We start from the raw sequence: 21,018 nt of genomic DNA, 5'->3' as shown, positions 1-21,018 counted from the left end.
CAGTTAAGCCAAATTCAAATAGAATGACTTTTTTTTTTTTTGTCTTATTGAAGATGTTTGAATACTAGACAGTATTGTTGTACAAAATAGATTAGTAGCAGTAGATATTTACCCAGCAATCTCTTTAAAGTGATTTAAACATTATTTTAAAGTACCAGATACCACATGAGCATGTCTGCTTGGACAATAATTTACACCTGAATAATATGATAAGAATTTAATAGTCATTGAACTGAAAATACAGTGATACACAATAGAAAATAAGAGAATTATTCAGACTCGTCATACTTGACCAATTCGAGAAAATCATGCCATTAAGTCACACCCTTTACCCATTTCATATAAATTGGAAATGGGAGGGACTTGACTAACAGTCCCTTTCCCAAATGACGCACTTGATGTCACTGTGTGTGTGTGCAGATGAAATATATTAATTCATAGCATAGAATAATTCATAAATCAGTATTTTTTTAAAGGGGACACTGTCCAACTTTCGGATGAAGTTTCAGAAAGTAGCAGTATCTCTTTTGCCTCCCTTGAGCAAGAGCATGCAGGTCATGTGCCAAGCATCTTACGATGATGTTTATTTAGAAATCTCAGTTGCAAAACAATGTTCACAGATACAAGAATACACAGCAAATCATGAAACTTGTGGAACAGAAGCACACAAAACCGCTTTCCTCTACCACCAACATTTTATTCAATCTTTTAGATTAAATTTTTCGTAAAGAATTGGAATAATACAATGCAATACTTACAAAATGGAATCAAAACCTAAAAACAGGACCAATCATCTTCATGTCTGATAAAATAAAAGGGTTGATGGGACTGCGTGAAAAGCAGAGAACAAAAAAATTCACTGCAATCATTTTAGAGTTGGAACCACAGGTCATTTCAAGACAGTGAACATCATAGCTCACTAATGCCACAGACCGATGTCACATCGACCACAGGTGGCCAAATGATCGATTAGTACAGTGCTTGTGCTAAAATTAATGATATCTCTTCTTATTGAAAAAAATAATAAAAGATGACACTTTCAATAGTGTTAAAATTCATTAAAAATGTGCTAAAAAAATTATAATGATATGTAGGCAATAGAAATCAAAGTATTGATACTATAGTACAAAAAAATAAGGTTAAAATGACAGCATGAAAGACAGATAACATTGTCTGGGACCTGTTTGATTTAAAGGTCCTCAAACCCAGCCTGGGTCCATTTCGATTATCTACAACATCCAATCTGCATGGTGGCCAGAAGACTAAAACCGAATAAAGAAAGAGATGAAAACCATCCCTTCACGCCTATATATATATATATATATGCTCTTTTCCTGTATGCACACAAAATAAGCCTGCACCTTTGGAAAGATTATTTACAGCTCTTCAGTTAAATTTCAAAGCTATTTAAAATATACTTAATGCATAAAAATAAAGATTTTGGCATTCTCTTGCTTCTTCCTCTTCTGATTGCGAAGTTCTTCAAGAACCTCGTGAACCCGGAAGGTCTGTGAAGTGCCTCGTCCTTCTGGTAGGGAGCAGTCATCCAGCCTGCTAGGGGGCGCTGTGAGACGGGTTAGTCTGGGTAGAAGGAGTACTGAATAATATGGGGTCACATTAGAGCATCTAAAGAATCCTTTGACCATCATCTTGCCACTCTAATTCATTTTGGACACAAATGCAGCATGAACGCCTGACATTGTACTCGCTGTGTTTTTGGGGGCACCTTCATCAACCCCCTAGTCTCCATTTGTTCATGTCACAAGCAAAAACCAAACATGGATGAACAGACAAAGAAATTGAAAGACAGAGATATGGAGCTGAAGTGGTTTTCAGGGTCGTTCACTCTATAGTTGTCTCTCCATTAATGTCCATCGTGTTGCCCTTCAACGTCGCTTTGTGACTCTTGACCACACCGTGTGTCTTTAGAGTTGGATCTCAAATGTCTTATGGAGCTCGCTGGAGAAGGGGTTTGTGGGCGAAGGAGCTGTGCGTTGCTGCGAGCGGCTCTCCAGAGCAGCCCACTGGGCCTCGAAGGCATCAGGCTGATGCTGCACTGCCATAGGCTGTGCAGGTGACGACACAGCAGCCCAGTTGTTAGCCCCGTTAAAAGCAGCATTGCCTTTGGGTGGCTGCAATGCTGTGGCGTTTGACACCGGAGGTAGGAATGGTTTGCCGAAGGGGCTGCACACGGCCTGGGTGTCAAACTGGCCTGCTGGCGGTGTGGAGAACGGTGAAGACTGAAGCTGCGTCTGGGGAACCGGAACAGGTACCGGGATGGGCTGAGTTTGCGTGGCGGAACCGAACACGTTGGCCACCATCTGTGAAGGTGTGATGCCGACCACCGGAAAGCCTGGTTGCACGAACGGGATCCCGTTGGACACTGGGAAAGATGCTGGTGCCTGAGCGTGGAATGCCGGCTGGCGTGGGGGTACGGCAGGGACCACAGGTGGAGGGATGAAGGGTGCAGAAGGGGCGGGTGCCATAGGGATGGGCACCGGGGCAGGGAAGGGCTGCTGAGCGGGAGGCGTGTTGGTTCTCACGCTGGCGGCGGGTTGGTGGGCACGGACAGATTTGGAAACCTCCTCCAGCCAGCGATCGGCTTCTGATGGCGTACGTTTGTGAGAGGAGGCAGGTGAAGAAAGAGTTGCGCTGACTGCAGGTAGGGCTCCCACGGCATGTGCGGAATTTGGCCACTCGCTCCCTACAGGAAAAAACAAGAAGAATTTTTGTTAAGCATGCTGTTAGGTTTTTACAGTTTAAAAGGTTTTCTCACTAGGGTTCCACTCAATTCCAGAAATAATAAATTCTTCAGTTCCTAGGCATTTGGAATCAAGAGCTGATTCCAAAGATTGGAGTCAATTCCCTTCCAGGGAATCAAGTCCTCAAAAGAGCTTTGCTCAATGCAACGGCAGCTAACAAAGCAAAACTTAAGAAGCACATTCAAACATGGACACACAAGTAAATAGCTTGTAGCCGTGATACTGAACAAAAATACCTTGACATGTGACTTATTTACTAATTTTTATTTGAGGAATTGTTTATAATATTGAGTTTGTACTTACTGGTCCTGCAATGCTAACCGATTTAAATGAATATGTCTACATTGGCTAACATTCATTAACTGAATGCTTAAGTTTAATGTACATTTATCATAATGCAAGCACAGTGCATGTATAAGACCTATATTTAATGGCATTCAGTATGGGATCTGACTTAAATTAAATGTTAATGAAATTAGTTTGTGGTGCACATCCCTAACCTGAACCAGCCAATTGACCCTTTGCAAAGACCCGCCCTCCCTTAGTTACTGTTTGCTTTGTCTGACAAGCCATGGCGCTTTCACAGTGAAAAATACATTGTGGAGCAAAGAGGACACTGACAACACGTTGACAGACAAGACAGAGCAGGATATTTATGGAATTAAACAAAGTCCAAGCTTTCAAATTGTGTAATTTTTTTAAAGAAATTCGAACAATAAAAAACGTTTTGTGGCTCTTTAATGTGTCGTGACAGATTGCACCTCAGCTCAAGCGGCTCATGAACCGATCATCTCTTCCTAGTAGTTAATTTATAGCATGAAATGAACATGAAAGAACATCAGAATGAATTTTGTTTCAAACGCGGAAAGACGTCCGTACACACCATTTTTCAAGTTCTATCTTCTAACTCTTGGCTGCTTAGTCGGACAAAATGGCGGATTCGGCATTATGATTGGTTAGATTGATTGTCAATCAAACTCCCAGTGAAGGGTCAATTAACAGGTTCAGGATTACTTAAAAATAACAACAAGGTGTGTTGGAGCAGTTTTGGAACTGATGCATGTTCTATTTGATCATAAGTGCTTTGCGAAGTGGACTTCTGGCTACTGTTGTTTATCAACCCTGGCCCAGAAGAATGCAACACTGCACATTTTGTATCACTGCATCCAAAATTTAATACTGTCTGAATAGGTACTACATTTGAATTTACTTTGCGACCCTTAAAAAGTTGTCTATATAGTATGAATATAGGTAGTATGTTTATATCTGCCATGTTGTTACTGTCACGTGACCTACCAGCGACAGTGCTTCACTGCCTTTCATAAATCCTCTTCTGTGGCCTCATGGGATAGTAAAGTGTCCTATGTATGCACACTTCAGAATCCCGGCTGAAGTAGTAGGTCATCTGGGACTTTTTTTCGAATACTTTGTATTCGGACATACTACTCTTTTTTTTTTTTTTTTTTGCATACTATACAGTAGGGAAGTATCTGATTTCAGATGCAGGGTTTGTCTCCCTTTTCCAACACACCTAATTCCAATTCCATTTAGTATAGACTCCAAGACTGCAATGGGTGTGTCAGAAAGGATTTATTCAAAATGTGCAGCCTTTAGCCTGGTAAGTCAGTTCACTCTATGTAGTCTGACTCTGGTGTTAACTAGCCAAATAAGTTTGTGATTTGAAAACCTGAAAAAAAGACATTATTCTTGCCTTATTTAACTTACAGCAAGGTGTGTCGGCCGTTATTTGTTTTATGTGTGTCTGTTTTCCACAGGTGATTGGCTGATTGTTGTGTGATTGGGAACTACTCTTCCTCTTTGTGGTCTGCTTTTGTCCTGTGTGGGATGAAATTTCCACTCTCTAGTCACTGTGATGGGCTTAATATTGTTTCATTTTAAGCATGATTGTCAAATAAAGTTCAGATGTTTTTCGCTGTAAATGTACTCATCCTTTCTTTATTTATTTCCAATCCTGCTCCCGGAGGGCAACCTTCCAGCAGAGTTTAGCTCCAGCCCTAATTAAACACCAGCTAATCAGCTAACCTGAACTAGCTAATCAAGGTTTTCAGGATCACTAAACATTTCCAGATGTGTTGGAGCTAAACTCTGAACTAAATGTTAGCCATCCAAGAGCAGGGTTGGACCAAGCAACCAAGCACATATATTTATGGTATCATAGCATAAAAATCTTATTTTTTCAACAATTCTGTAGTAACTTGACTGTTATTTGCTTAGTTAAGGATATTATTGTTTATTATATCACGGGTCTCTGGAATACTTGATTCTGACTGTTCAGTCGCCAATCCAGGTCAAGCCTGAATCTTGAATCTTTCATGCCTCTCATTCAAACTGTGGACACGCTCTCGCTTGTTTCACGCAAACGCGGAATTCAGTATTATGTAATGGTGCAACGAAAGACTGCCTCTGCAGAATCAAATCAACACCTACTTCTACATCATCATGTCTTTGGCCCTGCCCACTGGCAGCTTAGTGAGACTGACAGGAAAGAGAAGGAATTGTTGAATAAAGTTGTTATTTTTGTTTTGTTTTTGCACACAAAAAGTTTTCTCGTCGCTTCATAACATTTAGGTTGAACCACTGTAGTCACGTTGACTATTTTAACATTGTCTTTACTACTTCTCTGGACCTTTCTTTGCTTTCTGTGGGAGATAAAAAAAAACCTCTTGGATTTCATCAAAAATATCTTAACTTGTGTTCCAATGATGAATGAAGGTCTTGAGGGTTTGAAACAACATGAGGGTGAATAATTAATGACAGAAATTTCATTTTTGGGTGAACTAACCCTTTAAGACTGATTCAAGTCAAAAAGTCTAAAATACATTTAGGTGGTACTTTTTTAAACACTATTTACATTTAAAACTGTGCAGTTCAGTAAAATAGAGTAGAATCTCTGTGTTGTCATCTCTGAATTACAATTCCAATATGATGTCAACGCTACATAAAACTATATATTTCACCCTATATTCTGATATAATCAATCACACATTTTAAATATCAGACTGTGACCATGACAGACTGCTCAATTGCAACTACAGTTAGCAGCTAAAATTAGGGCTGCAACAATAAATTGATGCTTCTCGATTCTTGGATCGATTCTGAGATTTTCCGTATGCATCGAGATTCTCTCTTGATTCGATTCTGAGCTTAGTTTTTAACCGCATGCTCAAATGCTCATGAAGAAGAGCGCTCGTGCATTCGGCTGAGTCTGAGATTGTACATGCACCTCAGAATGCTTTTATTTTTATTTTATTTTATAAAGCACACAGTGCCATATGCTGTTAAAAACTAAGCCCAAAATCGATTAGAGAGAGAATCGCGATGCATTCGGAAAATCTCAGAATTTCATCTCATGCAATTTTGAAATGAAAGTAAGTAACAGCAAATCACAGTACAACCTTACATTATCAACTAAAATGAGTTTCTCAGCACCAATTCCACATGGTCAGCACAGGAAGCCCAATTGTCTTACCTATATGTGCTGTGGTGGGGGCTGTGTTTGGGGTCTTGGCCCAGGGGTTAGTCTCTCGGACAGGCAGCGGGGGTGGCAGCACGGGGGAGTTAGCTGCAGCAGTTACAGTGACACTAGGCGGCGGGAAGGCAGGAACTGCACCGTTGACTACAGCAGCAGACAGGACGTGTAGATTAGAGACAGAGCCGGACAGAAGCAAGAGTGCTAACAGTCAGTCAGACACACACACGCACACACACACACACACACACACTAGGGGTTGAAAAGACTAGATTAGTTCTGCCACTAGTCAAAGTGTTGGGTCTGTATTGACTAGCCTTGGATTACATGAGCTTGTTGTATATATTGGGAAACAATTCGTCTGTCCTCAAACTGTGCAACATAAGCTTTGTATTAGTAATGTATTGTATTAGTAAGGTGAGTTTTTCTACACACACACACACACGTTTATGTGGTTAACGAGGACTATTTACAGGAATAATGGATTTCATACTGTACAAACAGCATATTCTATCCCCTTACACTATCCCTACACCTAAACCTTATATATATATATATATATAAATATAAAAGAGCGCACACACACAACAAGGGTACATTTATTCAGAAAGAACACTTAAAACGTGACACTACAGACATTTCTAATGGTATAAAAGATTTTGTAACAAATGTTCTATTCATCAAAGGATCCTGAAAAACTGTATCATGGTTTCCACAAAAATATTAAACTGTTTTCAACATTAAGCAGCACATCAGCATATTAGAATGATTTCTGAAGGATCATGTGACACTGAAGACTGGAGTAATGATGCTGAAAATTCAGCTTTGATCAGTGGAATAAATTACATTTTAAAAATATATTTAAAATGAAAACAGTTATTTTAAAAAGTAATAATATATCTATATTGTTGTGTATTATTATCAAGAAGCTCTTTTTTTTAAAGTACAAGTTGCATGTTTAAATTTATTTCCTTTATGCCCCGGATACACTGCACGATTTTAGTAATCCTATAAGATCATTAGCCTACTTTATCACACACTGCGACATGGATCTATTAAACTTGGGTATGACATGCATGTAGACTGTACGATGATGACATCCGTTGACTTGTTTCTGTAGAAGAATAAAACGTCATCAGAATGCGCTAGTGGTTAGCAAAAAGACCATGTTGAATCACACTTTGGCAGTTGAAGTTTTTATGTGTGCTGAAAAAAAGGAAGTGGCAAAAGAAGAAGGGAAAAGAGCTTGAGGCAAGCAGTTTTAAGTTTTAGCGCCATGTCGTGTTGATTTCATGTCGCAATTTTATTGGATGGTCAGTAGACGTAGGTTGTAGCAGCAAACACACTCTGCGTTGATCATGTTGAATTTCTCTCTCACTGTATGACATAGGACCATCAATTAAGAGCCACAATCACAGAAATCGCCACGATGCCAATATTTCATCTGGGACAGCCAAAAATCGTGCAATGTATCCCGGGCTTTAAACAGGCAGATAGATGCTACACAGTCATTTACATAAGGTAAACACTGACCAGCTGACTGGTTAATTGTAATAACTGGGAAGCCGTAACACAAACATACACACGTTTCTACAGTGAGAGTGGAGCTGACCTGGAGCAGAGGGCGACTGCGGTGAGGAGGTGGGTTTGGGCATCGGTGCTGAGGAGAACGGGTCCTCTGGAGGCCCACTGAAGGTGGATGTAATCTGTGTGCACAGAGAGCTGATGCTGTCGCCCTCACCCTCCACCTCCGGCACTGAAAAACACACAGGATTACATTCACTATCTACAAGTCCTGAAAGGAACTCCACTGCCTTGAAGGCAACAAAACTATATTGTTAGGGTTTTAGAAAGAATGAGAGAAGGACGTCCAATATTGAACTTAAAATATTGATTTGTCAATTTGAATCAATTCTCATTTTGTCTACGCTTGCTCCAGTTGATGAATGGACAAATCTTCACTAAACATTATTTGCGCCTCCCATCCAATAATCGCAATTATGCTCTGCTCTGTTACTTTTGATATGAAACAAAGTCTCAGCTTTCAAATTCTGTCAATTTTATTATGAAAATCAAACACCATTTTGGTGCTGTTTCATGTGTCATGACAGATCGCAGTAGCTCAGTAGCACATTTAACAGTACATTAGCAACATGCTAACGAAACATTTAGAAAGACAATTTACAAATATCACTAAAAATATCATGATATCAATGATCATGTCAGTTATTATTGCTCCATTTGCCATTTTTCGCTATTGTTCTTGCTTGCTTACCTAGTCTGATGATTCAGCTGTGCACAGATCCAGACGTTAATACTGGCTTCTCTAATGCCTTGAACATGAGCTGGCATATGCAAATATTGGGGTCATACATATTAATGATCCCGACTGTTACGTAACAGTCAGTGTTATGTTGAGATTCGCCTGTTCTTCGGAGGTCTTTTAAACAAATGAGATTTATATAAGGAGGAAACAATGGAGTTTGAAACTCAACGTATGTCTTTTCCATGTACTGAACTCTTGTTATTCAACTATGATGAGGTAAATTAAATTTTTTATTCTAGGGCACCTTTAATATTATAGTAATGTACCAACTGACAGGGTTCCCTGTATAGTTTACATCAGTAGTTAAGAGAGAATTTTTGCCCAGCTTTACAATATAGATATATAGAGATACAAGAAAGAGAAAACCAATCGATTCAATTTGCAAATCTGGAAGGTGAAACAAGAGCCTCACCAGTGTTTTTGATGGGGAAGTCAGACTTGCGCTGCATGGTGGACGGCAGCTCGTTCATGCGCAGTGACATCTGTCGTTTGAAGGGAGAGGTTTTCTGACTGAGCGCTGGGAAGCCCCGGAACGAGCCCTGACGAGCCAGTGCCTCCACGGGGGCGTGGCGTCGAGGGATGGCGTGAGGATTGGCTTCCTGAGGGGCCAGTGTGGCCATGGGCAGAGGAGGGGAGGACGACGAGCCATTAGGTCCAGCGAGGGTGACCACAGGGTTGGATGCGCTGACAGAAGAGCTGCCCAACACACCCTCAGAGTCTGATGAGAGAGGAAGGGTTAGGTGCCGATGACACCGCTATACTACTGTTCAAAACTTTGGGGTCACTAAGATTTTTTCAATCTTTCTGAGAGACGTCTTCTGCTCACCAAGGCTGCATACATTTTTTTCAGTACAATAAAAACAGGAATATTGTGACATATTACAATATAACTGTTTTCTACTTGAAAATATTGTGAAATGTAATTTATTCCTGTGATCAAAGCTGAATTTTCAGCATCATTGCTCCAGTCTTCAGTGACACATGATCCTTCAGAAATCATTCTAATATGATGATTTGCTGCTCAAGAAATGTAATACAAAATATAAAACAATTTTCCATTGTATTATATTTTAAATTACATTTTAAAATATAATACAATAGAAAACAGTTCATTTTAAATAGCAAAAATAATTCTCAATTTTTACTGTAATTTTAATTACATAAATGCAGCCTTGGTAAGCAGATAAAGCCTTCTATCCAAAACAAAAATAAAATCTTTTAACCCTCTGAGCCCCTTCATTTTTTGGTAACTGCAATTACTGTAATATATTTTTTGTTCAAAAACATTTTTTGATTATTATTTAGAAATTTGAGGGGATTTTATGATACTATGCAATATTTAAACATTTTTATGAGCTTTGTTTTTTCGTTAAAAGTTTTTAAATCATTTTTCAATAAATGCAATATTTTAGATTCAAATAGAGTGAAGGCCTTTAACATATCCGAATCATGTCCATGATTTTTGTGTGTTCACATAGCAAATGTGACAAAAGTCACCAAGTGTCATTCCATTCCGATGAAGAAAAAAAATAAAAAAAAATAAAATGTTTTTGGTCAGTTCTGACGGAAGAGGCCCAGAGGGTATGGTAGTGTATAAAAAAATTCTTAAACATATGTCCATCCCATCTCTGAACCCTCTCATACACACCTTTCTTTGCATCCTGCAGTTGTCGCATCACCTCCTCTCGCTCTGCCTGCTCTGTTGCCGTGGTTACGCGGAAGGAGCCCTCCCGTGTGAAAGTGGTACGGTTGGCATCGAAAGTGGCCGTGACCCCGCACTCTTTCTCCCTCTTCTGTTTGCGCTCCAGACACGCGGCAAACGCACAGCCCACCGCATGGCTCAGACGCTCCCCCTGATAACAACACCAGTCATCAGAAGCAAACCACACAAATGTCTTTCTTCATATGAAACAAAGGTTTGTGGGTTTAATCAAACAACATTATCTTAGATTAGATTTATTGTTTTATATTATATTTTAATATTATTAATCATAATTAATTAATTATACAAAGAGTAAAGACATTTATATTGTTAGAAAATATTTCTTTTTCAAGTAAATGCTATTCTTTAGAACTCTCTATTAATCAAAGAATCTTGAAAAATGTTCCCCAAAAATATTAATCAGCACTACTGATATTAATAATAAATGATAATAAGATTAGTAATAAGAAACTACTGAAAATTCAGCTTTGCATAACAGGCGTAATTTATAAAATAATATAACAGTTATTTTAAATTGTAATAATATTTCACAATATTGCAGTTTTACTGTATTTTTGATCAAATAATTGCATCCTTTGTGAGCAGAAGTGACTACGTGATATAAATTAAGTAATGAGATCTGATCATTTTATTCCAGTTTTAATGTTGTATTCTAGTCTATATTGTTGTCACTGCAATTTATTACACACATGGTGTGTTTATTCTTGTAATTGTGACTTATTTATTTAGTATTTACATTTAATTTCATTTTATTTGTACTTTGCATTTATGATATTCATAAAATTCTGATATTATACGTAGCCGTTTTGGCACAATGTAATCTTTCTAAAAAATGACAACACAAAGACCAATAGTTTACGATTCTCATGAAGTAAGATTATATGCAACAAACAACAAGATTATGTGAGAACATTTATATTTTTACTTGCTAGTAGACAAGTTGCATTTGCAAGATTCAGACATGGAAGCTACCGTTCTTAGTATTCAAGGCACAATTTTACATGAAGAGGCAATTAAGCAAAAAATAAGATCACAAGTCTGGGACTTCGCAGGACCATAATCTGTCCATGAGATTCGATCACTAGAGAGTGTTGACAGGTATGAGAGTGCTCACCGAGTCTTTGACGGCCATGAAACAGTGGCAGATCCAGCGGCGCGTGGTCCCATCTCTGCAGATGTAGGAGAAGGCGTGCTCAAAGTTACGGTCCGGCGCACAGAAGGAAACCTTCTCTATTGTCTGGTCTAGAATGAGATCCTGAGAACAAAACAGGCAAAATGCATGTCATTACAAATTACATTTTTTCACAAAAGAACAGAGCGTTTTCACACCTGACTCGTTTGGAGCATTTGTTTCAGAACCTGGAGCGTTTTCTCCCTCAGGGTGTTTTCACACCTATGGATTGTTTGCTTTGTTCTGAAACAGGGACTTCATTTGTTATAATGTTGCATTTCCTTCTTGGTTTCTTTGCTTTCACAAGGCAACACTTCAAAGCGTACCAAAATGTTTCATGCAAATCTCATGCGAGGAAAATTGTCCTCTTATTGGCCAGAGTTTCCCCTGCGTCATCCGTCAAGAAGACTGACAAGTTCGCTCCATGAGCTTATTGTGGCTTTATCTGCAACTGTCGAGACACGCAAACACTATACAAATGTAGCAGTCTTTCCTGATGTTAAATAATATACTACCTTTGTATTAATGCTGCGGTAAATTCAAGCGTGCTCTCTCTGGATCTCCCAGCACTAGTAAGCGAACTGTGTCGAGACCATATATGAATGTTATAATGCAGCTAGAGCAGGAATCAAGGCTTCATCGGCAGCATTCTTGCACGCAGAAGCACGATTACACAATGTTTTAAGATGAAGTGGCGCTCTTTAATTTTCAACTGCAGTAACTAATGTGCTCACTCACATAATAAAATGAGGTGGTCTCGGCCCAACTGAAAACAAACTCTGGAGCGGTTCGGTTGAGGTGAGAAAGCAATCTGACCCAACAGAACAACAAACCAAGTGCTATCATAATTCATAACAGGAAATGTGTTATATAAAAAGCAGCAGTGTCTGATTCTGTGAGTTTTTGTGGATGAAATCCAAAGAGCACCTCTTCATCTGACTGCATTTTATTGTATATATATATATATATATATATATATATATATATATATATATATATATATATATATATATATATATATATTTTTTTTTTTTTTATCAGTCAGAGTGGGAATCAAGTAAGTGTTTGTCAGTGTCACGACAGCTACAGATGAAGCCACAATAAGCCACAGAGCGAAAATGTCAATCCATCTGGTGAACTGTTACTCACATGTGACTAGAAAAACACATTTTGGTACACTATGAAATGTTGCCTTTTGAAAACGAACCGAACCAAGAAGAAAATGCAACATTGTAACAAATTAAGCCACTGTTTTGGAACAAAGCAAATGATCTACAGGTCTGAAAACGCCCTCAGTTTATAGCCATATATCCATTTATATATATCAATCAGGATCAGGGATGCAAATACATCAGGGGAAAGAAGAAGACTACTTACTACTGTACTGTAAAATAGCAGGAAGAGCTTCTCTTTTGTTGAAAAGAGATTTACAAACAATTATCATTACAAAACTTTGACTATTAAATGTCTCCTTTCGTAGGCATTTGCATCAGTAAAAGACTGTACATTTAAAAAGTCAGTTTGTGTCTTTATTTTCTTCATTCAGCAGTGACCACTGCTTGCTTTGGATGGACAGAAATTCTGATCAAAAAAGTCACACATTTTTTGCTAATTTCTTTGGTCAGTATAACTGCTTGTGGAGACTGCTGTATTATTATTACAATGCATAAATATCACATAAAAACTAACTGAACTGTGGTTCTCCACTTTACATGTTTGTCAGATGGCCTCAAATGCAGAAATATGGACCAGACTTTAAGCCAGAAGTCCAAAATCCAGCAGGCCTTCATGCACTGATGAGCAATGACTGGCTCTCACCAGCAGGTGGCAGAAAAACATGAATATGGTAAGTGTACAAGAATCTAGGGCCCGGTCCCAAATGGCACACTACATATGCACTTATGGTCTTGTGGACTTAATGGCTGCCATGTGCGTGTCCATGAAGTCCATGAGACCGTAGGGAGTCCAATTAGTCATTTTAGGTTTCAGAAAGGTGCTTGTGGGCAGTCGATATGCGCCCTTGATGCATACGTTTGCCAAGCCTGTACTGAAGCAAGCTCCGCATCAGACTTCTTCCCGACAGTCAAAGCAACATCACAAAAGTGCAGACTCATAAGAAGACCACGAGTGTTTAGGGTGTCATTTGGGACAGGGCCTAGGAGTACTCTCATTAACCTAGTCCTTGTGTTGATCCAAATCTCTTCCATGGAACACACACACAGAAGAAGAGATGCTCTTTTTTTGTGCATTTTCAATGAATGGGATCAAAGCATTCAAGGATGCAAGATCATTAATAAAAGTATCATTACTGCTCAGTGTATGATTCACACACTATATTTAAAGTCTTCTAAAGCCATATACAGTACAATAGCTTTGTGTCGTCATTTATAAAAGATCTTGACATCTGCCCCCATTCTTTTTTAGTATTATTGAGATACTATTATAGTTGTCTTTTTATATTTTTAAAGGTCCCGTTCTAGTGTGTAATGTTGTTGTTAGAGTATAAATCAAATCTGTAAAATTTTAAAGCTCAAAGTTCAATGCCAAGCGAGATATTTTATTAAACAGAAGTCGCCTACATCGAACGGGCAGTTTGGACTACATCCCTCTACTTCCTTCTTTAATGACGTCACTTAAACAGTTTTTTGACTAACCTCTGCCCACAGGAATACACAAAAAAAGGGGGCGTGGTCTTGTTGCGCTCCCTCGGAGTTGCGTTTGTAGAGTGTGTTTGTCGCCATGTCGTCGAAACTCTGTTATTTTCATCCCGCAGTCCAATCACCTTTGTTTGGCCTTCCCAGGGACGCTGTACTTAGAAATCAATGGTTACAATTTATGTTTAACTCGGATCCCGAAAATTATAATTGTGGTATCCTTACTGCAATAGTTAATGTTGGACTGCAGTGCACATAATGGCCACAAGAGGGGACTATGTTTATGTATATGGCTGTTTTCCGTATGAGGTACTCTTCTGAGTGAGTGCTAACGTTGTGCATTTTCTGTCGCTGCTTGTGGAGATTAAAGAGTTCAGTCTCTCGGGAATTATTGTCTTTTGTGTTCATTCGGCACAACACCACAATAATCCACATGTAAAACTATGTGCAGCACACGTTATGGTAAGAGGCGTGACCTTTCCGGGCAAGGAGCGCTAAGCTGCTGTCGAATCACAACACAGGAACCGCTGGCACAATCAGAACTCGTTACGTATTTCTGAAGGAGGGACTTCATAGAACAAGGAAGTCATCAGCCCGTTTTTATGACAGTGGAAACAGCGGTATACAGATAAGTAAATTATGTGAAAAATACTGTTTTTTTACACGCGAAACATGAACACATGATATATTGAACACTATAAACACAATCAAAGCTTCAAAAAAACCACGAAAAACGGGACCTTTAATTAATTTTTCATCTTTATATTTTCCATTTTCATTTTAGTTAAAAGTTTTTAGTATTTTAGCACAGCAAGTTAAACTACATGAAAATGAGAAATTTACTAGCTGAAATATATATATTTTTTTTTTAAGTAAAAAAAAAGTCAACTTAAGGTTGGAATAAACTACAAGACTTTTACTCATAGTTTTGCCCTGAGTCGACAAAAGTTGCCTAAAGTCTTCACCAGTCTGCGGATTTTGGTCATTCGGAGCTGAGAAAAATCACTTAAAATTACGTAGTGTATTATGGGTACAGTTTCAGAATCTGATTCCATCCAGTCGGAGAATTTCAAAATAGAAGCGTGTTTATGTGTGCGTTTGTTGTGTTTGGAACGATTTAAAAGTCTGGTATTGTATGATCTTCAGTTGTTTAGTGTATCCAGTTTTTCACTGTAACCATTTGCAAAATCGGCAAGTGTATGATGCCTGGTGTTTTAAAATCCGTTCAGATTTTAAAAGTCGTATAGTGTATTCCAGCCTTGGGTTAACTACAGTAACCCTGATCTGCTCTAGCTCTCCTTGTTAAGTTCACACGAGTTAAAATCATTCTTTTGAATAGTATCTTTTCATTTAATCGGCTGGTCTGATGAACCATGTTCACAATCACTAAAAAAGTAAACATCTGACTGCAGTAAGCAACTCTGCTGAACAAACTCAGCAAGTGATCATCTGTACTGTGGTTATCTGGTGGATCATCTCAGGTCAGTTTGGAGTCCTTCAGTACCTTTGTCTTGTCATCTACGACCCTCAGGCCATCTGCAGACACCCAGAGCACCGCGCGCACCGCCTTCTTACCCGCCTGTGTGGACACACATAACACACAAACAGTGAGAGATGGAGGGAAAAGAGACACAAAAAGAGAAGAGAGTTGTTTTTCCCCACAAGTTTCCCCTGTTGAGGCCCTTCACCCTCCTCGACTTTCATACAAATGTACTTTCATCAACCAATAACACCTGAAAATAGAGAAAAGTTAAAAACATTGAGTTTTGAGAAGGTTACAGGAGTGTTAGGAGCAGGCATGTTGTATAACGAAAGAAAGAAAGAAAGAAAGAACAGAATTGAACTACTCAAACAAACAAACAAACATCCTGATTCGGGGAGCTTGAGTGTTCACACTTACCTAAGTGCAGAAATTAGCTCTTTCTCTCTCTCACACACACGCACACACACACATTTTCATTATAGAAAGGAAACAAAATGAGTTTTGTAACTCAGTTTGCCCCTTTGCATACTCTTCTATTGCTCCAGGCATGTTTTAGGAGCAAACTAATCTATCAGTGGGGAAAAAAAGTGTACACACATTCACACACGTTTGAGCCACAAACATACTCTATTTGCAAGTACACAAACGCAGACCTGAATGCTTGGGCAATGCATTGCAATCTTGCAATGCTTGCACATGCTTAACGTGTTTCTTTGTTGCTGTAGCAGTAAAAGACCTCAGTACTCACGGGTAGAAGTCAACCGACATATACTGTACTGTTTTACAGATTAATCAACACCCATAGTTGCTTTTTGGACATATTGGTTATTGGTTCAAATCAACAGTGATAGTTTTTAGTTGCAAGTCTTTGGTTGTACACTAAAAATGCTGGATTAAAAACAACCCAAGTTAGTTTGAAAATGGACAAACCCAGTTGTTTTAACCCAGCAGTTGGGTTAAATGTTTGCCCAACATGCTGGGCAGTTTTATTCAACCCAACTATTGTTTAAAAAATACCATATGGCTGGCTTAAAAGGAACTATATAATAATAATAATCAAAAGGTGAACATTTATTAATAAGCAATTTAATAAATGTTTATTGTTTAATTATTATTCATTATATTTATTAATAAATGTTAATTTCCAACATACTTTGGGTTCAATTTAAGCAAGCAATACAATAATTTTTAAACAATAGTTGGGTTAAATAAAACTACCCAGCAGGTTGGGCAAACATTTAACCCAGCTATTGGGTTAAACCAACCCAATTGCTGGGAATGTCCATTTTCAACCCAAGTTGGGTTGTTTTTAACACAGCATTTTTTAGATTGTACAATATAACAGTGCCCACTAGAGGTGAAATAAACCAGTTGCGGACTCCATGTGGCGTTTGTTGTGACACGTTACCATGCTTTGTACATAAAGAAGTGGATTCAAAACGCAGCAGAGAAAAACCAAGGAATGTATACAGTACGTGTTATCATGACATAGTCATGGTACAATAAATCAACCATTTAAGACAATTAATTTGATAATAGAGTGCAGAAGGGATGACATTTTTATAGGCCAAAACCCGCAAACAAGCTTTTTAGCACTTCCAGTTCCAACGTCCTTAAGTCAATTTTTTTTAATGGGTTTTTGGTTAAATGCCTGAAATAAGGTCTGTGGTGAACACAAGCTCAAGATATTTTCACATTTTATTCTACAATATAAAATACATCATTAATGCCCTATTGTTTTTTTTTTGTTTTTTTTTAAAGCTTTTACTTGCTAACAAGTGTCTAAATGGGACTAGAGAGGTTGTCGGTGACATTAATCATCATCACACCAAACAGGTAAACTCATCTACTCACTAGTCGCTTTCACAGCCTCATTGTGCAAACTATTTTAACTATTCTCAAACTTTCAGTCAAATTGTTTTTAAATAAAGACTGAAAGAGTTGTTGAAGGCATTTGACCATGGTATAGTTCGTTTATAGCCTACGTTTAGCTTTTTATTTCTGGTGACTGTATTCAGGCTTCAAAATTCATAAAAGTTGTGTTCATTTGTGAAGATTACCAGTTTTTGTGGGGGGAGCCAGGGTGATGCGAACATGCGGGTTGGCCTACAAAAATATGGCATCCCTGCAGCACTATATACATTTTTTTTAATAACTAATAGCTGCTTTAAAGAATGGTATGTTTGCAGACAAGGTTAGACAATAACCATTTAAATGGTTGCAAGTTAATCATTGCATACCTTTTATCTTAATTCTCCATTTTGAAAAAAAAAAAGACATGATTCATGCAGATCCAGTACGTTTATATTTTCGGGGTTGAGGGCGATCCAATTGATTACAATAAGGATATAAACAAATGTGAGCGCTCTGAAGAAGATTTGTTGTAAAATTAAGTTGTTAAGGTAATCATACTTGCATATAAGTGTGCGGTTTTTGGTTTTGACCATCTGATTGATTGCTTCAGTAGCCAGTTTTCTGTTTTATAGGTTTCTAAACATAGCTATGTTCTCACAAAATTAACTTTATGAAGTAGTTATGTGCAAAAAAACAAGGAAGAGCAAGGTAAAATATATACATCTAAAATGAGAGCATGGTATAACGTTCATGGGAGTACACATGTAAGATATACAATGCTATTCGAAAACACAAGTTGATTTTATTTCTATCCCTTTTTTCCCATCATGCCTGTATAAGTAAACTGAAAGAAATAAATCTTAATATAATGGCCGCTATAGCAGCCTTGCAGCATGTACCTGAAATCTCAAACATTGCTGAAGCAACAACATATGAAATCAAGATTGCATTGACGTACTTGCGTAGAGTATATTTGGGACGGTACGTAAATGCACACAGCAGAACTTACTTTTGCAAAGAAGCCCTTGAAGAACTTTCTGTCCTGGAATGGAGGGTTGGTAAGGGGATGTTGTGGGAGGAAAAGGCAGGAGAGTGTTACAAATGAACTGAGACACAATGTCCTGTGAGTGCGTGTCAGGGCAGACTTTGGTTTAAGGGCTTTCGATGGTTAAGAATGACAAAGTTGTGAAGTATGGAGAGGAGAGGAGGGGGAGATCACACCTCTAGCTCATCAAATCAGGCATCAGACTCACCACGTGTGATGTTTAAGGTCGATGTTATTGGTGCTGTTACAGTTCTAGTATTATTACACCACTATGTGAGTTGGATTATTTCAGTATTCTTGAAGGAATAGTAGACACACAACGAAAATTTACTCACCCTCAGATGTTAGGCAAAATATTTACACTCTTTTCCATACAATGAAAGTGAATGTGGACGGATGCTGTTGAGCTACAAAAATAAGATATCATAAAAGGCTATCGAAATATCATAAGGGCTGCGACAGATTTCGATTCAGCTATAGTTTTTTTTTAATTAGTTGATTAATCTAATAATTAGCGAATAATCTAACCTTTATTAGTAATTATAAGTGCAATAATTCTGATGAAATGTAAAAATAAATCACAATTATAATATATGAGCAAAATAATAATGATTAGTTTAACCATTATTGTGCAGCCCTTACGAGTCACGTTGATTACTTTTATGGTGTTGCTTCCATTTTCTGGAGTTCAACAGCTTTTGTTTCCATTCAATTTCTTTGTACGGAAAAGAGCAGCGTAAACACTCTAGTAAATATCTCCTTTTGTGTTTCACATTAGAAAAAAGCAGGTTTGAGTGAGAGTGAGTAAATCATGACAGAATTTTCATTTTTTCAGGTGAACTAATTCTCTAAAAGAAATCATGTTATGATGTTAGTGATGGCAGCAGCTTTGAGCAGTAGTTCATTAGGATTGCTTCTGATGCCTCAGCTTTAAGGAAGCTGTTTGAGGTAATCAGAAGTGCCACAGGGAGAGAAATTATCTTGGCTCCGGTGTTCACTAATCCCATACACACATCCCAGCTATGGGAGGATGAGTGAGAAGGTTTCAATATCACTCTTTGGCCACATACACACCAGAGTTATAACCGTTAAATTAAGATAAAAAAACATATATAATAGGGATGAAACGGTTACTGTTTTGACGATAACATTTCTGATGGTTAGTATTATAATTTCATGTTTTAAGAATCATTAAAACTGCTATTTGAAACCTTATGGTAAACCATGTCCAGCATTAAACAAAGTAAAGCGACAGTATACAGTGTAGGTTTCGTTTTGTGTAAAAACATGATGGAAGGCAGTGAAGTTTTACAGCCTCTACAAACTTTTACAATTTTTACAACCATGCGCAAACGGAAATTATATGAATGAATCACATGAATGCATTTCTGAAGGGAACTGACTGTCTTCAGACATTTTCTTACCAGGGAAACAGCTCTATTTCTGCACAAGCGCCACCTACTGTCAGAGAGTGGGCATTTTTTATTCAGCCCCTGACAACTTTTTTTTTTTTTTTTATGCAAATTTGTATATTTTAACCAGGTGATGGAAAATAATATAACATGCATTCTAAAATCTAAACAATTCATATAATAAGTTATCTAAAAATATTTACAGAGCAGCTAAAATACCTATAATCATTTATTATTTTGATAAAAATGGTTTAAAGGCTGAAATATGAGATTTATCATTTTATAAAACTTTAGTCAAAACTTTATTTTACTTTATTTAACATGTTACTCCTAAAAATCATTTTGGTTGCTATAATGCCAAATTTTCATACCATTTAATCTCTACTTGAAATAAAATAAACTGAATGAAAGAAATGTCATTTAGTTTATTAACAAAATTAACTTACATTAACAAATAATAACTAATTAATACTTAAAAAACAAAATTAGTAAAACTTTAACTGAATTTTAATTTTATAATATTAAAAACTCAAACTGTAATAGCAGGCCAAATAACACTGATACACACTGCAGCTAAATTCCTGTTCTGTAGAAACAGAGTTTGGTTATTTATGGGTATGACGACAGCATCTACAACTGAATTCACAAACTGCTCACATCATGTTTCTTGTTTACAGATACGTGACTCCAAAACGTTGCAGTGGTTATCATCGTGAGTGTGGGGAAGTAGGACTGACTGCCGTGTTTTGTATATACATGTGGAACAGTAACTGCATCAATGCATTCGTCATTCACTAAACTTTGCCGTGTGTATGTGGCCTTTGTAAAACAAGAAGTGCACCAATCGCCAAGCCTAAGACTCACTTCCTCATCTACACTGGCCTCATGTCCCTTAACTGAGGTTTGGGTTTCAGTTCAAATAATCATGACCACCATAACCATTATATACTGACCCACATCTTCAGTTAAGGGCACAATGAGTTTCACAGAAAGAGGTGGAGGTTATATGTTACAGAAAGATCCAAGTTTAAGTTATTGTAACTGCATTTCACAAGATCATACACAGCCATAGAAGGAAAGCAATATTCATTGGGTTAG

The 21,018-nt window shown here is 37.8% G+C and overlaps 1 protein-coding gene across 8 annotated transcripts in view; it reads right to left on the bottom strand.

Annotated features, from left to right (window-relative positions):
* Positions 1–363: 363 nt before the first annotated feature.
* Positions 364–21,018, bottom strand: part of numb (NUMB endocytic adaptor protein) — a 73,345-nt gene continuing 52,690 nt past the window's right edge. For 3 of the 8 annotated variants that reach the window (XM_067367747.1, XM_067367746.1, XM_067367748.1), the window contains exons 4-11: positions 18,473–18,505; positions 15,631–15,705; positions 11,416–11,556; positions 10,227–10,431; positions 8,991–9,296; positions 7,865–8,008; positions 6,253–6,399; positions 364–2,704 (exon numbers count right to left, since the gene is read on the bottom strand). In XM_067367747.1, the coding sequence (XP_067223848.1) occupies positions 1,926–2,704; positions 6,253–6,399; positions 7,865–8,008; positions 8,991–9,296; positions 10,227–10,431; positions 11,416–11,556; positions 15,631–15,705; positions 18,473–18,505 (1,830 nt within the window). In that variant the 3' untranslated portion in view covers positions 364–1,925. The other 5 variants (XM_067367745.1, XM_067367752.1, XM_067367749.1 and 2 more) reach the window with 5 other exon arrangements.

This window comes from Chanodichthys erythropterus, chromosome 18 (assembly GCF_024489055.1).
Source record: "Chanodichthys erythropterus isolate Z2021 chromosome 18, ASM2448905v1, whole genome shotgun sequence".
Taxonomy (NCBI): Eukaryota; Metazoa; Chordata; class Actinopteri; order Cypriniformes; family Xenocyprididae; genus Chanodichthys; species Chanodichthys erythropterus.
Note: the sequence above shows the minus strand (reverse complement) of the source record. Positions and strands in the feature narration are given on the sequence as shown.